Raw genomic sequence first — 21,230 nt, forward strand, 5'->3', positions numbered from 1 at the left:
TATGTGATGTCCTTTCTGACTTTATTCGCTAATGCAAAACGACGAAATAAATCATTTTAATGCATTATGCATCAGTGGACAGCTAGATGCCACCTTGCTCGAGTTCATGAAGTGGTACCAAGGTTCCAAAACTCCATCCCTCTTAGCCAAAAACAAGAACAGCAAGTCATCGATTTAAGAACGTAGCGAGTCCTATACAAGATTGATTTCTTTTTCTGAGTCCAATACGGCGCTTTCGAGTTGCAACATCCGTCCGCTCTTTTAAGGTCGCGCGGGTCCATGGTCAGGTCACCAGTGGCAGCTATCACGCTTCGATTGCATGAAGCCTATCACATCACATTGCCAAGGTGATGGACACTTCATCCCGAAAAGATGATGAGCTAGTGGATGCAACAAATGCTGAACATCTGTCTGCTACGGATTGCCACTGCTGAAGATTCAAATCCTCGCTCTTTGAAACAGTGGATTATAACCACTAGGGTGGCCGCTAGCATCCATAGTTTGATGCATTTTAGCTTGTCATTTTCCAAAAGAGTTTGCCCTGCAAGGTAGTATAAAATCGACTAAATGCAACTAGCTTTTAATCCATAATTTTGAAAATGACTCGCAGGTTACTCAAATGACAATGTGATCCTCGTTAAAACACTATGACTTATGTGAAGGACCTGAGTGAACGTGATGAGTAAATCCTGCATACTTATACAGAATTAAAAAGCTCAAAATTATACTTTCCAGCTAGCTTTTCTAAAAGAGATCTTGAGCTATTGCAACTTAGCTTGCAGGAATCCAGAGATGTCATTCTAGTGACATGGTAGGTAAGAAATCAAAAGATATGGTACGATGGAGCAGATGACGAATGAAATAAGATCGGCAAAGAAGAAAACCCTCGTTGAGTTGTCCCAACCATAGACACAAATAGCATTGCTGAAAGCTCCATCACTTGACCTTTTAAAATTTTCCAAATATCAATAGCAAGACCATGATTATGACACACTGTTCGGCCATATGTCATTTCCTTCTCGAATCTAGCATGTTTGACATGTCAGGCTAATTAACATGGGGGCACAAGCGACAGACGAACGCTTCTCACATACTCGCCATTTCTTTTACCATGGAACGGTGCATATGCGAGTAAAGGATGCCAAACAAATTTTCACTCATCGTTCCACAGAGTAGAGCTCGAGTCTGCCATCTAACGTTTCGGGGTTTATGCCAGGACGAGACCTGTCGACAATAATATACTGCAGAGCTGTAGCTCTCATTATCCGAGTAAGACAACCTCGGCTCAGGACTCGCAGTTTTGAGGTATAAAAAATGTCTACGTAGAAAGACGAATTACATTGCGCCAACCAATAGTTATTTAAATTTCAATATTTGTTTGTACAATTAGTCGACCTGGAAGGGCAAACAAGAACATGAAATTTTAACTGCACAGCACAAAACTAACCCACCTAGGTGGGGACAACCTCCCCATCGAGGGATGATGATCCATCATCGTCTGCCATGGTAGCAGCTTTGGATGTTTGCTGACCCTTCTGCTCCTCTTGGTCTTGGAACCCTTGCTTGAACCTATCATAATTTGTGGGCTCGCTCAATTTGAATGGCCGCTCGCCCAGGACCTGCACCAAGTCATCCTGGTGCAGAACTTCCTTCTCGAGCAGCAGCTCTGCAATCTGGATAACATGATCCTTGTGCTCCCTTATCAGCTCTACTGTTCTCTGATAGGCCTTCGCAACCCATTCTCTGACCTCAGTATCGATGATGGCTCCAGTCTTGCTGCTGTAAGGCTTGGTCATCTCGAAACCATCGTCTCTCTGGGGAAAAGATAGGAGACCGACCTTCTCGCTAAAACCGTAGACAGCAACCTGAGCATAGGTCATCTTTGTTACTTTCTCCAAGTCATTCTGAGCACCAGTGGAGATCTTCCCAAGCAAAATCTGAAAACCAATGCAATGAGGTCACTGTGTGAGATGTTTTACATATAGCATCAGGATTATCATGATGAACATGGATAATTTACAGCCTCGTGAATCTCATATTACGTGCATTCTGTGAAGTTCTGCTAAAAAATACAACTCGAATTCCACCAAATATCAAGGCAGACAACATAAATGTAGAAATTTTAATAATTCTCGCATCACAAATAATCAAGCAGCAGATAATGAGATGCACCACCCTTGCTACAGTCGCCATAACCTAGTAATACTCAAGGTCTTTTTCCCTTTTCATTTTTTGAGAGGAATGGGATGAGTGAAACCCCACCATAATCATACTCAACATCGCCTTTAACGAGGAAACAACAAAACTTCACGTCATAACATGATATGTTCACCAGCTAGTGCTTGGAGAACCTAAAATTAAAACTAAAAAGAAGGAAAAAGAACTTCATAACTAGTGGATGAAAAGCAGATGCACCAGACAGAAGGCAACAGGGAGCACCAAAAACCCAATGATATCGCACTTAAGGTGTAGATATACAGACTTACTGTTCCCAAGTAAACAGATAACATATCCTGTCCGATCCATGAACTCATGATTGACCATCCACTCCAATGGTCTAAATTGTTAATTGCATTCCACACTTTTATAGGCACAAGTACAACAAAATTCAAACATTTTAATAGTCCCAAAACCATAGATAAATTCAGATCATTATTCTGTCATTGAACAAATAATCATTAGTGGTCACACGATGCACGCTCCAAAATATTTGAAAATTTTTTTGGTAAGGAATTTAACACTATTGATTCGTAGGAAGAATTTTTCCTCATCGGACCTGTGAAGCTGATTTCCCAGAATAGGATGCTTGGAAAAATGATTTTGGCATATTTGGTTGACCATGGAAAAGTAGTACAATCCAAAATGGTTTACATTTGGTTGAGCATCTACTTTCTAGAAAAGTTATGTAAAATATTTATTATAGCCTTAATAAAGGAAAAGACCTTATCCCTGGGTTTTGATGGATTAAGGACAGTTTTGGAGAAAAAAATCTCAATTCCCAACAGGTGGGAAAGTAACTTTTCCATATCCCTCATGGATTTTTCTTTCCCATGAAACATAAAAATCTAATTCCCATAGAAATGCTACTTTTCTATCTCTTTTCTTTGAAAACTCCAACCAAACAAGAGGTCTTTCTTCGTTTTTTCATTGACCACACTTTCCCCCTTTTCCACAGACCAAACGAGTCTTATGGATCATTAACACTGCATCAACATGTATGAAAATAAGCTGCTATTTGAATGGGCAGAAAAGGTTGGCACATACCATGCAAATTACCACAAGCCCCTTCCCTTTGGTCCTAAAGACTTCAAAGAGATGATGGTATTTCATTGATTTAATAAAAGTATCAAACATAGTCACAAATTCGGCATTCAAGAACAATTAATTTTATGATTCAGAGTTCTGGAAAAATCCAGAAAATTCGTCCAAAGTTCAGAGAGAGTTCGGATGATAAAAGAATTAGGAAAAAATAACAAACATAAAATATGGATTTTCTAAAAATTTGTAAGTTAATTTACTTAAACATAAGTACAGGAGAGGCACCAATAACAAACAATAGCAAAAAAAACATCACAATTAGCAACATATATATCATTAATTTGTAACACGTAAGGATACATAGTATCATTAATTGGTAACACACAAATTTCTTAAATAAGTCATGAATAAATCATAAAATTCATGTACAATTCATTGATTCATTTTTGGAGAATTATTCGGATAATCATCCAGTCAAGAGAAAAATCAAGAATAATTCAATAGCTTTTCGATAATTTGGAGAATTTTGCAACTACGGAATCAAAAGTGTTGTTATTATTATACCTTGTGGCTGCCTTAATATTTTAAATGGTCCATTATGATTAGCAGGGAATTTTTAGAAGGAATAAACTCAATCTCAAATAACATGAGCGCGAACAAATACCAAGAAATCATTTTGATTACTGAATTAGTTATTTGAAAATAAATTGAGTTCCCATATACTATCCATCATTTAATAGGCATAAACTTTAGAAAGCAAACGAATGTTTAACACTTAGATTAATCAGAACAGAGATAAAAATAAGCATATCCAAATATTTACTGATCCCACTGAGGCAATTGCAATATACAAAGAGAATTATGGTTTCGTACCAATGAGAGAGAGAGAGAATTATGGCATACAGCATCAAATTAGTCTAAAGAATTGTGGCATATAGCATCAAATTAGTCTATGGTCTCCGTTTTCAAACCTACCTCCCTTCCAAAACAGCTTTGATTTGGATATTGAAAACCAGGCACCAAAAAGTTAGGTGTGAAAAAGGGCACTGGTATACCTCTTCAGATGCACGACCACCAAGTGTCATACACGTCATGTCAAAGAGCTGCTCTTTGGTCATTAGGAGGTTTTCATTGGGCACATACTGTGCGAAGCCAAGAGCTGCAGTTCCACGAGGAACAATTGTAACTTTGAGAAGGGGCTCGGCATGCTCTAAAAACCATCCAGCAACAGCATGACCCGATTCATGATAAGCAACAGTTCTACGTTCCAGCTTGCTAATTACCTGAAACCAAACAACAACATTTTAGCTAGTCAGTGACAAAACTGACTATTATCTTCATATGATCTGCCAAGGGAACATTCAACATTCCTATGGTAAACTAAACAACTGCTGAACATTAAAAACAGAAATAAAATCAGCTCATTTTTGTTTCCTATGCAGGGAATAGAAATTGGAAGCCAAATATGTATTTGCTTCTTTGGGCATCCATGCTTTCAATGAAGTGATTTGCAAAAATCTAGATTTGTCTCAATCGCTCCACCTAAATTTCATCCATTATTGGCCAAGATTACAGCCATGAATCTCCAAAAAATTTGACTCGAGCAAATGAAGAAAACCAAGAAAAGCTTTCACTTGGTTATACATGAAATTCTAATAATAAGAAAGTTGAATGCTTGCTGGAAAGGATTTGGAACTAATGGGCACCAAAGATATCCAATATCAGTCTGTTCGGGCACAGCTTCTTTCAGCAAAATTTTCCAACTCAGAAAATCCCAATCTACATCAGATACTTAATCAAAGAGTACATAATATTCGAACTAAAGCACTTTCCTAATCTGAACTGCAGTTGTAGAAAACTAGAGAGAAAAAAGATGTATTCTCAATTTGCAGAAACAAAAAAATATAATTGGCATAAGCTGTATTATTCTGCATGGTGAGGAAGGAACATAAGCCAACTGAGCACATGAATTAATTGAATCACCATCAAACAAGATGAAATTCCTGCAAGGTGGGTAGCATTTTTGACATCTTTTAAAAGCCAACAAGATGAAAAAGGATTTCTGCCTTGCGCTACTGCTCTAATTGTCTTCCTGACCATCTTTTCCTCATTACTGAACACTTGCTCACAAGCCTTCTTACTCTTACTATGCCTGTCTATTAAGTGATCAGTGACATCTAGTAAATATTGACAGAGGTAAGTAAAAATACACCTAATATGTTCCTCTGAACAACCCTATCAAGAAACTTCAACACTGAATGATCTTTTTTTTGAAAAAAAAAACTTTTTTTCTTTAAATTAGAAACTCTTATGTGATTGTTCTAGCTTGCCAGTTTCAAGCAAAGCTTAACACACATATCCAAGGACTAGATGCTTAGCATTTGCACTGTTGCTAACAAACATGAACTCTGCACATGCAAAACATTGATTTGATACAAGAATCTCAAGTTCTGATATACATGTTATTATGCCCTAAAGCAAAGAGCCCTAAAGATGGTGATATGAATAAAGTTTTTCAAACCCTTGAACAAGATTTAAGCCCCGCGTCATAGTCAGGGATGTATTCTAGCCTTAGGGCTATAATGAAATTGGCTAAAATTCTAGATGAATAAGACTTGCATAATTTGATTGTTTACTTGATTCTGTGATCCTAGTACCCATATATAACGGATTTCAAAGACACTAGAATGTTTAATAAGTTGCTCAAAAATGAAATTAGGCTCCAAGGAAATATCTATTTAGGATAGATTCAGACTCTTCATGACAATGACTTCTTGGATGACTAGAGGACCTTTTATGCTTTATCACATTAAGTTTGAAGAGTGTTGTATTGCCATATGATGATTAAGAGCCTTTTCATTAGTAAAGATCACTTTAGGCATGTCGGGGTGTCTTTATAAATATTGCATAGTGTAAATTGACAAATTTGTATCTTATTCCTCTTTTCTTTCCCTTTCTTCTTTCTCTTTCTCCTTTCTCTTACCATCTCCGATAAACTAGTGACAAAATTAACAGCATGCAAACCTTATGCCAAGGTCGGCGGAACCGTCCCGAACTAGGCGGTTCCGGCCGACCCGAGCCATACTGGTGGCTCACTGGTATGGTTCTGGCAACGGAAACAAGACCCGTTGTTGGAGCCGGAGAAGAAGGAAAAAGAGAGCGAGCAGAAGAGGGAGGGAGGGAGAGGGAGAGGTCAGGAGAACCGGCGGAGGCCGCGGCCAGTTCGCTTGCCGACTTCATTTACAAATCGCGAAAATTTTTAAGCCGTGGCCAGACCCCTGTTTCGTTCGAAACAGGAAAACCGGTCACAGCCTCCCCTGCAGAATGAAACAGGGGAATTGGTCGCAGCCTCCCCTACCCCCGATGGCCCTCCGCCAGCCCGCCAGCCTCCGCTTCCCTCCCTCTCTCCCCCTTCTCTCTCTCTTTTTCTTTCTCCCACGGTATCGTGACCTTGCTCGTCAGTATAGGCTCGGCACAAGCCATACCGGCTCGTACTGCCGAAAAACTGGTACGGTGCTCGATACCGGTTCCTCCGACCTTGCCTTACGCACTATACTATCTACTAATTAGCATCATCATTCATATTGGTCATTTATCATGATATGCTAATTTACAGGATCATCTCTCCTTAGTACCTCAATCTCAAGTCTAGCTCTATATCGAATTTGGAAATAATCAGAGGCTATAAAGTGCACAAAAAACATTTATCTTCATGCATGTGTCCTTCCTATGGAGAGTGAAAAATTTCGATTACCCATTACACCAGGTGCACAAGCAACTAATAGATCAACAATGATAATAAAGCTAAATAAAGCTCTACAATAATGTATAGAAAGAAAAATATAGCTCATCTCATTCAAGCATGAACAGACAACAATAGCAGTTGTAATTTATATAGAGGTCACACATTCTACACAAAAAAAATGGAGTTGTGAAAAGCTAGCTCAAGTCTCTTTGTTTATCAACAACACCCCCCGCCCCTCAAATAATAATAATAATAATGCTTCCATGTCTAGTTTCCCATCAACAACACTCACTGGCTTCCCTCTTTTTTTTAAAAAAAAAGATTATTAAGTGCAAGACATGGACTGAGCAAGTAAGGTATCTTTTACAGGAACTACCGCTAACCAAAAAGACCAATGTGATATATCATAATAAATTTAACCATTTTACATGGAAAGGAGATAATAAGGACAACGATAATTTGCACACAGTACTTAGATGAACTTGTCAAATGACATTTTTCCCCTAGATTAGATATTGGTTCATTTTTCACATTTTCAATAGCAGCAAATAGGTTAAATAGAATGCTCATGATGGATCATATAGTTGTTCATAACTGATGATAAACAATATATGGGTATTTTCTTTCAATGGAAAAGAAGAGAATGGAGTTGAGCAATTACACAACCTTATTTTTCTTCTCCAAGCCACCAATGATCCTGTCAATAGCAGCCTCAAAATGTTGCATTGTGACCTGTGTTTCCTCGTTTCTTGCAGCAATTAAAGCAGCCTCATTGCAAACATTGGCAATGTCAGCTCCAGCAAATCCAGGAGTGAGAGCAGCTAATCTTTGAGAGTAAAATGGTGGATCATTATCTAGTTTAATCTTCTTAAGATAAATGCGGAATATCTGTTCACGACCTTTTATGTCAGGCTTATCAAGTGTTATTTGACGATCAAATCGACCAGGTCTTAATAAGGCCTTATCCAGGATATCAGGTCGATTGGTACCAGCAAGTACAACCACCCCAGAGGTTGTTCCAAATCCATCCATCTCTACAAGCAGCTGATTTAGAGTACTTTCACGTTCATCATTTGCACCCGAGAAACCTCCACGGCCTCTTGCTCGACCAATTGCATCAATCTCGTCAATAAATATTATACTAGGTGCACACTGCCTAGCTTCTTGGAACAAGTTCCTCACCCTGGATGGTCCAACACCAACAAACATTTCCATAAAATCCGAGCCAGAAATAGACAAAAAAGGCACATCAGATTCACCCGCAGTTGCTTTTGCAAGAAGTGTTTTTCCTGTGCCAGGAGGGCCTACAAGAAGAGCACCTTTGGGAATTTTAGCTCCCAACTCCTCATACTTCTTGGGATTTTTTAGGAAATGCACAAACTCCATAATTTCTTGTTTGGCTTCATCACAGCCAGCAACATCCTTAAAATATACCTGGCTCACGTGAACACAATGGTCAAGCAAGGAGCTGATACAGATAAATTGATCATCAACCAACTATTCAATCCATAAAACAACAAATACAACTTAATATCTGACATGGAAAAGTGGAAGCCAAGAACTAGAGGTAAGATAACCAAAAGGAAAAACTGCAGACTGAAGGACTAACCTTATTTTTTGAATTCTTGTCCATCTTGGTTACATGAGCTTTTCCGATGTTAAATATCCCACGATTTCCCCTTCCTGGCCCACTACCTATGCTAAATCCACCCTGTATTCTTCTCCCCATCAAGTAGATAAGCCCCACAAGGAAGGCTGTTGGGGCAAATTTCAGCAGTTCCTGGTACCAAATTACTTCGGAGAGATAAGTTACAGGGACATAATCATGTGGATCTATTCCCAACGCTTCCTGAGCTTCCTCCAACTTTTCTTCGAATGATTCCACACTTCCAATATTGAAATAGTATTTATATTGGCTAGGTGTATGTCTAGCAGGAGTATCTGTCGTCGAACCATGGAATTGATTGTCTTGGGTTTGATTGTTTATCTGTGGTGAGCTCCTGACATAAACTTTTGCAACCGATTTGTTGGATACAACAATGTGATCGACTAAACCAGGTTCCAATAGCTTGTTTCTGAACTCTTGAAAACTAATCTACAAAAGAGAAAAGTTCCAAATCATACAGTATCAGAAAAAGTATAAAAAAGTTCTCCAGCCATCTAAAAAAAAATTGCAACCACAATATGGAAATTGGATGAACATATTATAATTGTTACCAACTTTTCAGAAGTTTAAGTCATCATATATAATACATGATTCTATAAGTAAATAATGCATTTCTCAAATTACTAACCATTTTACCAAAGATAATTGACCGTATAATGGTGGAAACTAGATGTATCTAATCATTAATATATTGACCATTAAATTGTTAAATTTTCCAGCCTGCAGAGCAAGCAAATGAGAAGCAACTGCAGGGATTATAAACATCAGTTGCTACTACTCAAAACAAGTGAGATTCCAATGTGATGGATCTGGGAAAATGATGCAGATCAGAAGCTATAGCAAGTGGTGGTAGAATTTCAGACACAGAATAAAGTGATGATCCATAGATTTAGCGTGCCAGCACAAGCCTCGTCTACTCCATCAAAAATAAACCGTCTTTTTTAACCACAAACTGTTAACTTCTGGCGCCACATGTTCCAGACTAAAGTTCAACCTACCATTCATGAACTATGAATTACATTCACCCACCTTCCTGTTCCTAGCTTACATGAGCTACCTAAGCATAACACCTCAGCTTTTGTGATTTTGATTATTCATGTTCAGTTTAGCAAGACAAAAGAAATGAAAATATCTATTCTCTTATTATCAGCATCTGGATACTCTGCAGAAAGGGCTGCCAAATAAATCAAAGTCCTTTCTTTGGTGGAAGGATTTAAAATGTGACATAGGAAAAGATGCCAAAGTCCTTAGAGTGGCTTGGATACATATTCATTTAGCAATTTTTAGCAAAAATTAAAAAAAAAGGATGGAATGGTACCAAAATTTCTAATGGTGACTCATAAAACATACATTCACCATAAGAGGCATGGTGGACCTACATAGGTGTGTAGTTCTCTTCCACCTATACACCATGTAGGCCCTACATGTAGCATCTAAGCTCAGAGAGCATCCCACCAGGTCATCACTAACCGACGGGGAAAGTGAACTCGCTTTTACTCTCCCTCATCGCTTTTCCTTTGCTTATTGTGATGACTTTCATGCAGTTGTCATTATTGGGAATTTGAGCATGATTGGAGCTTTACTTCCTGCTTCCAATTGAAGAACATGAAAAGGAGCAAGAGAGAAGATGTCAGGTAGGGCATTGCCATGGAGACAGGCATTGACACCCTCCAATAGAACCTGTGGCTGCTTACTGTTGCAAAGCATTGGCTACAAGCCTCCAACTGCCCTCTTTTAATTCCTTCTATAGCACAAACATCAAAACTTACGCCCAACATAATATTAAGAACCTCCTTTCATGTGTATCCTTCCCGATCCCAAGAAAGCAAGAAGATAACCACCAAACCTGTCCCCCAAGAAGGCCCTCAGGGAAACTTGAAGCTCAGGCATGGTTTATCAGCAAAGAATTCATCTACAAAATTCTCAAGATCAGAAAGTAGTTTCCTTCCTTCTAGTTAAGATCCCCATCATCTTCTACTCACTCTAGATCGCCCAAACCCAAAGAGACAGCAGTGTTGCTGCAACTGCCTGTGTTGGAGCATCCTCACCACCATCTTTATCATGCTTATCATTGTACCCTTGGCATCTTTATCACTACTCAATCCCTCCGCGTGCTTCATCTGTTTTCTCCATATAGTATTTTAAAATCATCATTACATTGCCAAAAACCTCAACAATATCAATATATGCCATAATGGTAGGTCCTACATAAGGCACCGAACTTGGAGTTCTAGCATGCATCATTGATGGAGATAAAGTTTGGGTTACTTGCACCGGGCCCCTCTAGTACCTGGAGAGAATCCAAACTTGGAATGAGCAGGGGAAGCGCAATGGATGGAGAAGAGAAGCAGATGGGCACAGCAGGGAGTTTACTGTCCCAATCAGTCACTAATGACCAGTTGACTTCCTTCTCAAATCCGATGCCACATCTATGGCCTACTGGACATGTAGACAGGGGAAGCCTACACATGCATGTAGGTCTAACGTGCATCATCACCACAATTGAGAGGTATTTGGTCAAAACAGTGGAAAAACATTGAGGGACTGTATTCAGTAAAAAAATTGAATAGAAAGGTCAAAAGACTGTACTATGCTTTATGTTTTCACTACCCTTAACAAGCCTAGTTAAGACCGAAGAAACTCATGTAAAGTCATTTGCTACCACTGAACCAAAGATTACGGATTATTTAACCACAAAAGTTGATGATTAAAAAAATATGGGCACACATAAATAACTTAAAAAACAAAAGTTGATGAATAGCCTTCATTTGCCAAAAAATATTCCACTATCTGGCCTTCCCTTTGCAGTTTCACAATGAATCATGCACACTGTTGTGAAGTTATGCGCCTCTGGAAAAAGACTATTTACAGTTGTGGGGTAGGTGTGGTGGTTAGTTTTCTGTTTTCAGCAAAGACCAAAATCTGCACTTAAGCATCCACTTAAATACAATAAAACTAAAATGATATAGCAAGTTAACGATAAAATGCAGCAAGCTATGACTTAGTGTGAGTGTGAACACTGTCACAGTTTTTGACATCGTCATCTAACATGTATCTCCATCATATAGTTGCACAAGGGCAGTTACTTATTCTATATAGAGTTAACTCTATAAATGTGCAATTCAATGCATGTGCATATGTACCCTCCATGTTGTTTTATCTAAATTTTTGATATATATCATGTCAAACACCAATTTTCATCTCACCATGTGCCACTCATGTCCAAGGCAACCATATCATAGGCAGAAAACCTATGCTAAGCTTTGGTTGTATCTTCAGTCTTATAGCACAGCTCCTGAGAAATTCATACTAACATTGGGCTTGAAGTTAAATGCCGGGTAATGGCTTAGCTCAACAGCTAAATTAAGAAACAGGGAGGTAGAGAACCGGCCCACTTATTGATCATATACCGATTTTATATGAGGAGCTTTTGAAGTGAGATGTGATGGCCATGCAGTTTAGAATTATAAAGCAAGAAATTTCCCCTTCTATTGATGCATTGATGATGGAGCTACTACATGGAAGCCATCAGATAAAACCTCCTGTAGTTTCACAAAAGAAGAAGAAAAAGAGAATTTCTGAAATCCACAAGTTCCAATCAAAATTTCCGTAAAACTTTGCACAACATTGTCTATTTACTTGATAATAATTAACTAGCATGGAGTCAAATTAAATCATCATGCAGATAGTTATTAAAGAAAAGCTGACCTCTTTCTGGTCAAAAGAACCAGTAGAAAATGATGAAAGCAACAAGCCAATAAATATAAGTGGAGCTAGGAAACTCTGCAACTGCTTCATGAAATTCTCTTGGAAATTTCCATGGTCATCTGCACTTGAGTCCTCTAAAGATGTGCGAAACAATAATTAGGTTCAAGTGCACAACAATTTATCAAGCTAATTTCTTGGGAGAAATATAACTTTCATTCAGAGCTCGAGCTAAGAGCATATCATGCAAATGCTGGATGAAGTCTCAAAAATATGCGACCTATTAGTGAAAAGGATCTGTATTTTGAATCACTTGAGTACCATAATTGGACTTGACATGTGTATGAACCATATAATGAAACATGTTGCTGCTATCTTAGAAAGGTAATCAAATTGATTTGTGCATGTAATGACCAAATATGTGACATTAGCATGAACTCTCCTAAAAGTATGACAAAAAAGAAAAGAGAATGCACATGGCATGAATTATATGCTTGTTGCTTAAATAGAAAGTTCTGTACTAGCTCAGAGTTTTGTTGCTGCAGTAAGGTTTGGCTTTGCCAACACCATACTTCAAATGAGGCAGATGTGTCTAAAATATGACAAAGTTACACTTTAGCCTTCCAAGCAAATCTGAAGCACAGACCTGGGATCAAATTAGGGGTCCTTGCTTGGTGCAATGGTAGAGGCTTGGGCTGATAAGTGCAGTGGCACAGGTTAAAGTCCTGGGGCAGCTACTTTATGCAACAAAATACCAACGGTGAAGTCTATCCCCAGTTCTCCCCTTCCAAGATTCCAAATTGCCAAGACCATAATTGGATAATGGACTTAAGGTCAAATTGAGCCATCTTTGGGGGTAAACCTCAAAGGGTTGTAGTTTTGGTGTCTAAGCATAAATTGTCCAGTAAAATATTAAAAAGTTGAGTTCCTATCTGCTGCTTAGAGAGTAAACCTTGGCACAATGGTAAAGTTGCTTCATTTTAATCTGGGTATCGTGGATTTGAAAGATGAAAATAACTTCTCCATATGCAGGGCTAAGGTTGTGTACGTATGATCCCATAGCTTGCCATGGCAGGAGCCTCATGCTCTGAGACATCTTTTTTTACTTCTTATTTATTGCTTGTCTAGATTCCATGACAACCCACTGAACCAAAGTTATGTGGAGACGATATGACATTAAGCAACTAAAAGTTGATGTACTTCAGTTGTATAGAAGTTTTCAAAGTTTGCTAACTCATTCTTTGACTTTGAACCACAACCACATACTGATGGGATAGGACTCATAGCTTGAGGTGAAGGTCAATGATACACATAAGCAAGTTCTCTCAATCTTTTAAAATAATAATAAAAAAAAACATGTATAATGCAGATTGGAGTGCTTAAGTTACATATGTCAAAATACACAAGGGAGAACTTCCCATTTAAGTAAACAAAACAACTCTACCAATTCAATAAGTTTTCGTGCCTTCAAGGATACGGCAACTTGAATCACCAGTACCCGTGGTGAATTATCTAGATGCTATTTATCATTCATAAAATTGCAAGGTTGAACGGTTCTAAATTCCACCTTTTGCTTCCATAGATATAATACAAGGGCTACAATCTTGAAAGAAAAACTTATTTTCGGTGCATGTGTACATACAATTAGCATTCAAGAAGACAGATTGACACCGTCTACCTTTTGAATCTGATTTGTTATTCCCATCCCCTTTTGGAATTTCCTTCTTATTCTTCGGGTAGTAGTTCTCATAATCTACAAATTGAGAAGAAGATAAAATTATTTTACAAACAACAATTATATAAGCAGAATGGAGCGGCCAGCATGCAATATTTGGTCAAGAGATTGAAACTACAATAATGCCGCGTCTTACTCTTCTTCCTGGGAGATTCACTGGAAAAGAACCGCTTAAAACTAGGGTTTGCAAGCAGAAACCTCCAATCGCAGAGGCGATTCCCAGCACCAACAGCCTTACTAGCTCCGATGGACGTCAGATAACCCCTCAGAAACTCTAATCCTCCATTACCGCCTCGAAAGCAAGGCGATTGCAGGAGCGTTTCGTTCAGAACCCCAGACCTCGCGCCAAAACCACCCAGAAGAGCGGCCTGGATGATGGCAATCGGCATCCAGAACATGAACCGCGTATCAGAGAAAGATCGAACGAAGAAAATATCAAGAAAATGGGGAGACGTCTTACTCTTTGGGATCTGGAGCGTGCGGATCGCACGAGAGAGCGCCCAAGACTCGAAAAACTCATCCTTTGGTGCAATCGCACATGAATTGGGAAACCCTAGAAAGCGATAGACCGGCAATGGACGGGGTTTTTATGGGCGATGACCGATGAGGGGTCGAGGGAAGGAGACGAATCGCGTGCTCCGCTCGAGGGTCGGAGGGGGTGGGCGGTAACGAGGCTATAATAGCAAACGGTATTTCAGACGCAGCCGGTTTGGGGTGGCTCCTGCTCCATGATGTCCCTCGTTTTGCCGCGGGGGTGGTTTGGGGGGATAACATACCGCTGGTTTCAGACGTTGACGGCAAGGCAAACGGAGTGCCATCCCAGCGTGATTCCATGTATCAGGGAAAAAAAAAAATCTCAACAACATATATAATTTAGTACTTCAATTTTTATATTTTTTTATATTTTTTATTCTATATATATTTTTTTTTTTAGTACAACGGCAGTTGCTTATACTAATCTAACATTGGTATAGCCAGCGAAAACAAGAGTGAAGAAACAACAAAGCGGTGGGGGAGAAATCTCCTGGTATGTTTAGAGGACCTCTTCGGAGTGCTAGGCAGTATAGGAGGTGATCCAGTCAGTAGTCATGCTCGTCTTCTCATATACATACATGGCCTCGAAGGCGCTACAATCTCCACCATCCAACGGATGTTGCAGAGTAAAGGTTTTCTATTCTCCTCTGCTCCTCATCCCATATCCAATCGATCACCGTAACTGAATCTTAAAAAGGATACGCTCTACCCTCAGTATCCATCTCGTATAGGTGATGCCTTCTCATGCTGCCTTGAGCTTCATCCCTATGGCTGTCAATCCAACGGTGCTTGGTCCCCCTACAATACATCTTGATGGCTAGATAAGACCTGATGAATACTGGCTAGTGCCGCACTATTTGTATTTTGTTAGTATATAAAAATAGATATTGCTACATAGTTGATCGCTTTCTTGAAGTGAAAAGCATGCTCTATTTGCCTATTTAATTACTTTTGCTACTGGATTATAATGGGTGACGGACATATCATGCCCAATTTTATATAACTGTACTTGAATTTTAATATAAATAATAGCCTTGCATCAACTATCATGTATGTCTAAGATAAGTATAGTTGGTCTCTTGGGATAAAGAAAGTTTGAGGCGATTTGACCTCTCCTATCCTCTACGACTGCTTAACAACCAGTCTTGATATTTTATTCATCCTTAAATATTGCTAAATTCTTAATAGCAAAGATAGGATATTACTTTAGATGTTCATACAAGCAGCCAAGGAATGAACATGCATGTGGTCAGTTGTTAAAAGATGGCACAGGTGCACGTTAAAAAGTAGCTTCTTGTGATCGCATGATAAAGAACCACTTAGCAAATAAGAGTAACCGGGTTATCCGAATATATCCATTGTTGCCTATTGCCTTTGCTTTCAAAAGAAGTATACATGTCAAGAGAAAAAAAAGAAAAGGTTCCCTATATTGCAAACATATCTCTTATGCTCCTGAAAAGAAATCAATGTTAATATATGTGAATCACACGATGTTACCTTGGTCATACCAATCATAATCTATACTTGCAGAAATGAGTGTGATTTGTTGGAAACATGTTACTCTGGTCGCAAATAAGGTTCATGCTTCATCATATTATGTTGTCCCTAAAATAGGTGGCATGGATGGTAAGCATTAACACAAAGTAAATATCAGTTCTAGATATCTATGGCAATGTTATGGTATGATATAAGCATGTGCTACAGTGTATGTTGTTGCTATTTTTGGATGTTGGACAAGAGATTTTATTGCATGTTATGCAAAGAGGTCCATCAATAGGATGAACCCAAAACGTTATCCAAAATGGTTAGCCAGAAGATATTATTTAGATTTTTTAATTTTATATAAGTACCTAAAATTTTTCGAGTAAATAATCGATATGAAACTATATACATGCTCGTATAAGTCCTCAAAGCTCTACCCGGTGAACCGTCAAACTTCTTGTCTCAGGAAAAAAAAAAAAAAAAAAAAAATCTCTTGGTGTATGTAATTATATCTCTATTCTTTATAATTTCAGCACATAGCCACCTAAACAGTGTAATTTTGGAGATGTAAGGTCCCTCTCTGTCCGAATGGTTGTTTCTTCCTTTTAAGAAATCAATCCAAATGGCTGTGCCTGATGGCGAGCCTCGTCCATGAAGCAGATCCTTATCGGCCCGTCTCTGCTGCAAGATCAAGGGTCTGAGAACTCTTCCGACTTTCTTCAAGCATTCCAAATTCTTAAGCGAAGGAAGCACATTCTTAGTGATGGCTCTTCAGCTTGGTTGGCTCCTACACAAGGAATTATCACTGAAGCGTCGCTCGAGTTAGGGCCAAGACCCATAGCTGCGTGTACCATCCGACCTGTCTTTGGATCAGGCTCTGTTTTCCCTTCTCCTGTATGCTCTGTTACCTTTTCTCAGTCAGCAACTTCCCCAATGCTGACCAACCTTGTATATTCTTCTGATCTTTTCTTCTAATAGAAGTCAGGGTGGCAGTTCTCAGCTGCCTCCCTTTACATCAAAAGAAAAAAAGATCAATCCAAATTGAAGAGCTGGCTGATGTATGAAACAACTTATTCGGGAAATTGATAGGGTAAATCCTCATCAACATGGAAAGTGAAGATCGACCAAGCCAAGTGAGGTAAGCAGACTATATTAATGGCTAGCTGAGTAACATCTAATCTCACATAGATCACTCTTCTATGGCATGCGGTATCCGCGTTGCTCTGTTTCCTAACTAGTAACCTTTATCGTACTGCTGGAATGTAGCTCTATATTCTTGTACACATTTTCTAAGTATTATAGGCTGTTCACATGTATGAACAAACCAAATTCTGTCCCAAAATTATAAAAGTAAAAAAATAAAAAAAAAATATCTACAAGCATACCTGTTAATAAAGCAAATTATCATCAACAGACCGTAAGTTAATGATATTCTCCTGCTCCATACACCTGGCTCTCAGTGCTTCATTGCAGAAACATGAGGGCATTAGTTACCATCATCAGCAGATTGTAAATTAATGCTTTCTTCTTTTTTTCGAAATTCTAGTCGTGAAGAAAATGGTGAAATTGCTGTTCTTTGTAAAATAATATATATCATGAAGACCGAATTTGAGATCACCATACAAGAAGGCTGGTATTAATTGTGCGCATAACAAGCCTACCAACATGTAAGGTGTTACACGTTGCGAAAGACAATTGGGCCCCAAAGTTCCATGGAGTACCCCAAGTATGAAACTAGAGAACGCTTATCTGTTTACCGTTGTCACTGAAATCATGTGAGAAGTGTACCCATGATCGTGACGAGCTGAATTGGGAGGCTAAGAATGGGATGAAGAGTAGGAAGGAGAAGATGGCTGAGAGGAAGAGGGAGGATCATGCATAAAGGTGGTAGAGTTGCATGGCTTCCTCACCGGCAGGGGTACAATATCTTCCAGCAGGCCCTGTGGGCACTGCACATCGTCTTCCATAAGCTCCCGTTGCATGCTTTCTTCTCTGACAACCGGATTTTGTAGAGCATCTTCGAGGAGCCTTAGTTGAAGGCTCTCCTCACAAGCAATCCCAAGCTGCTGCTGCTGCTGCGTGGTTGACGGTTCCTGCTCTGGGGGTGTCACCTCTGGGTTCTCGAGAACTTCGGCCTGGTGGAGGACCTTGGGCTTCTTTGGCGCATGAAGACTTGCGGCAGAGTTCCCCTGTGACCGGTGCAAGAAGAAATTCGAGTAGGCATAGTGGAGGTGGAGGCCTTCATAGGTGATGATCAGCATCTCTGGATCTTCTGTGGATCTCTCTACTTGCTTCTTCACATTGCAGCGAGGGTTGGTGCACCTGTAGTAACTCCTGTTCGCCAGAAAAAAAAAAAAGGAACCAAAAAAAAAAAGGCGACAGCAGCTCTGCATTCAATCTTGGCATTCAGTGTTGGGATTGCGACATTGAACTACCAGCCTTTAGCACAAATTGGTAATATCCAATCGCATCGCTAGCACAAATTCAAGATCCTCTGTTATGTGGCTTTGATTGTTTATGGTGAATTCAATTCATTCAAGCTTTGCGTGCACGCCCTCTGGTGAATTCTGGTCGGGGACTAACATGGGAAGAAAGGCAGTGCTTTGATGCAGGGTATACGTTGTGGTATCGAAGACCCCGAGTAGTTCTCCATGGATCCAGAAGGAAGAGTTATCTAGGACACTCCGTAATATTTTATTTTCAAAATTTATTGGATATATTCGTACTGGTGTAGTATGATGCGTCCGCTCGAGCAGCAGCAAAAAAGAAAAAAAACCTAATGGTGGACTGCAGCTTATCTGTGGGTCCACCCCAAAATAGGTGCGGAATGAGATAAGAAATAGCATTTATGACAGGAAAATGATGCTCTGATGCCGCACCTACTGATGCTATCATGTCAGCTAGAATTTTGGGTGCAGAAGAAAAGAAGAGAGACTACCCTAATTGGAATCTTTACATGTCCAGGCCCTACCATGCTCCAAAATTTAGGGATATTGGGTGTTAGGAAAGTCAGAGCTAATCTTGCCAGTTGCTGTTAGAGAACTCCATTTCGGGTGTGCGACTACTGTGGCTTTTGCAGAGAGATGGTATTGAAATGCAGAAAAGGATAAGTTAAACACGACAAAGGATTAACCTCTTAGCAAAATCAGCAGCAAGCCATCAACTTCAGCAAGAAATTTTAGTATGCAGAGCTAGGTATGCCTACTATTATCAAATCGATTTGCATATAGTATTGTACTGATAATGAACCATGCATGGTATAGAGGACGTACTGACACTCGATAAGTCAAATTGAGCATAGATACAGAGTTCGGTACCAAGATGGTGTATCTTAATTCAAAGAATTCAGAGGAAGCCAAGAAGTAGGTGTGAAGGTAAAGGATTTTAATTAGTTCCTGGAAGAACAACATGCCTTGCAAGCCACCTCTTATGAGGGTAAATATGGTGATAATAAAATTGCTACTGGCACAAGAAAAAGACCTTGGGTTCGGGTTGTTCTTGATAGATTTCTGGCCGTACTTCCTCCACCTATAACCATCATCTTTGAGTCCATTCCCACAGCTCTTGATCCTTAGTGTATATTTGTTCTTCATTTTACCTGATTCTCTCTCTGGGAGCGAAACCCTGCAGTAAAGAGAATCGGATTCGCTGATTAGTGCAAGAGAAGTACGAAGGCAAACAATCTCGAGAGCGAGAACGAAGCCATGCAGAAGAGGAGCGGAGCGAACTTACACGAATTCAGAACCACCGGGGCCGTGTTGATAGCTCATGGACAGTGCACTCTCGATGTCTCCGATCGTTGGGCCGGAATAGACCGATGAGACGAGGTTGTTAATTACGGGCTTCTGACAAGCAACTTGTTTAGATTCCGGAGCCTCCTCAGGTGGGACGAAGAGAGGCGACTCCTTGTCAAGGAGCTCACGGACGAGTTCTTCCATCGACCCATCAAACCAAGCAGCCTCTGATTCAAACACTTCCTCCATGAAAATTGATTAAAAACTGTTTGCTCTGGAGAGGAGAGCAGAAGGAAGTCAGAGGAGGGCGGAGCTCATATAAGAAGGAAGCTGTGGAGCTCTGGAGAAATAAATCTCAATTGAAATGGCTACAGTTACCATTTTTAAAGACCGAGATACCCCTCCCATCTGCCATTTTTGCATGAAAGTAGCTTCTTTATCCGGTTTTAATGAGATATGATACATTACTTGAATCTGGACCAGCACCACCTCGCCAGTGACTGCCCAAACAAATGAAAAGGTCAACCACGAAAATCTCGTTGGATGATAACAAGTGTCCTCTCATTTGGACTCCAGCATCATACGATCACTATGAAGTGTTCAAAATAGGAATTGGATTAAATCAAGATGCTTGATGGAAGCGAATGCGATGGACCCGGAGGCAGGCTGACGTAGAAAAACCACAGTATATTTTCCGCGGGCTGCTGTTCTCTGACTTTTCCGAAGCTAGTGGGAGGGCAAATACGTGTCTCTTTCCCACTTGGCAATCGCCACGCTGGAGAGGAATTGCCTCGAACAATTAAATCCTCCCACCTAACCCATCTCTTCCTCCCTACCAACAGCAATCAATTCCTTCAATTTCCGACGGAGGCTTTGCCAATTTGTTCATCAAATTATTATTATATTTGCCCCCCCTCCAAGTCCATTATATTCTCATCTACCATTTAATTATATTCATTAAAAAAATGGCCATTCATTGACATTTTATAGAGCAAAAATACATTCAATAAAATTAGAAAATAATAAATCATAGAGTGCCTTAAATAATTTTTATTATCTTTTAATCTTTCAATATCTATAGTTTAGCCGTAATCTATGTGCTATGTTAGAAAGCACAATCTAACGTTGAATCTATCATTTTTGTCGAAGATTAAAGAAAATAAAAATTATAAGTCTGCATATTTGAAGCGCTATAAACGAGTTTGAGACAAAAAAATTTAAATATATTTCTTTGTATTTTTTATCGACGAATTTAGCCTTATAAACTTGAGGGTCGTCTTGGTCATTGCACCTCTCAACGTGGGATTTCCATCTCCGTGTAATGAAGGGAGAAGACTCGTGTCGAGAAGTGCAGGGGCCAAAGTGCACCAG

General features: G+C 39.5%; 2 protein-coding genes across 2 annotated transcripts; both read right to left on the reverse strand.

Annotated features, from left to right (window-relative positions):
* Positions 1-1,335: 1,335 nt before the first annotated feature.
* Positions 1,336-14,832, reverse strand: LOC103697161 (ATP-dependent zinc metalloprotease FTSH 8, mitochondrial-like). Its single transcript, XM_008778971.3, has 8 exons — positions 14,570-14,832; positions 14,246-14,477; positions 14,053-14,127; positions 12,378-12,511; positions 8,613-9,098; positions 7,670-8,437; positions 4,314-4,541; positions 1,336-1,937 (listed from the first exon to the last, which is right to left on the reverse strand). Exons 1-8 carry the CDS (start codon positions 14,627-14,629, stop codon positions 1,452-1,454), a joined length of 2,469 nt encoding a protein of 822 aa, XP_008777193.2. The 5' UTR covers positions 14,630-14,832; the 3' UTR covers positions 1,336-1,451.
* Positions 14,833-17,674: 2,842 nt separating this feature from the next.
* LOC103697177 (probable WRKY transcription factor 49) lies at positions 17,675-20,210 on the reverse strand. Its single transcript, XM_008778989.4, has 3 exons — positions 19,858-20,210; positions 19,606-19,749; positions 17,675-18,459 (listed from the first exon to the last, which is right to left on the reverse strand). The coding sequence occupies exons 1-3, from the start codon at positions 20,106-20,108 to the stop codon at positions 17,943-17,945; spliced, it is 912 nt and encodes a 303-aa protein (XP_008777211.3). The 5' UTR covers positions 20,109-20,210; the 3' UTR covers positions 17,675-17,942.
* Positions 20,211-21,230: the final 1,020 nt, after the last annotated feature.

This window comes from Phoenix dactylifera, chromosome 12 (genome assembly GCF_009389715.1).
Source record: "Phoenix dactylifera cultivar Barhee BC4 chromosome 12, palm_55x_up_171113_PBpolish2nd_filt_p, whole genome shotgun sequence".
NCBI classification, from domain to species: Eukaryota; Viridiplantae; Streptophyta; class Magnoliopsida; order Arecales; family Arecaceae; genus Phoenix; species Phoenix dactylifera.

What these genes read in the sequence shown, in the direction of transcription:
- LOC103697161 (XM_008778971.3), bottom strand. Translation starts at nt 14,629, where the DNA reads ATGAGTTTTTCGAGTCTTGGGCGCTCTCTCGTGCGATCCGCACGCTCC. An exon ending in CACGCTCCAGATCCCAAAGA is followed by an intron (nt 14,478 to 14,569) that starts GTAAGACGTCTC and finishes GCCATCATCCAG; the next exon opens with GCCGCTCTTCTGGGTGGTTT. An exon ending in TAACAAATCAGATTCAAAAG is followed by an intron (nt 12,512 to 14,052) that starts GTAGACGGTGTC and finishes GCACATCTTTAG; the next exon opens with AGGACTCAAGTGCAGATGAC.
- LOC103697177 (XM_008778989.4), bottom strand. Translation starts at nt 20,108, where the DNA reads ATGGAGGAAGTGTTTGAATCAGAGGCTGCTTGGTTTGATGGGTCGATG. An exon ending in CCCGGTGGTTCTGAATTCGT is followed by an intron (nt 19,750 to 19,857) that starts GTAAGTTCGCTC and finishes TCTTTACTGCAG; the next exon opens with GGTTTCGCTCCCAGAGAGAG. An exon ending in AAGAACAACCCGAACCCAAG is followed by an intron (nt 18,460 to 19,605) that starts GTCTTTTTCTTG and finishes TCTGGCGAACAG; the next exon opens with GAGTTACTACAGGTGCACCA.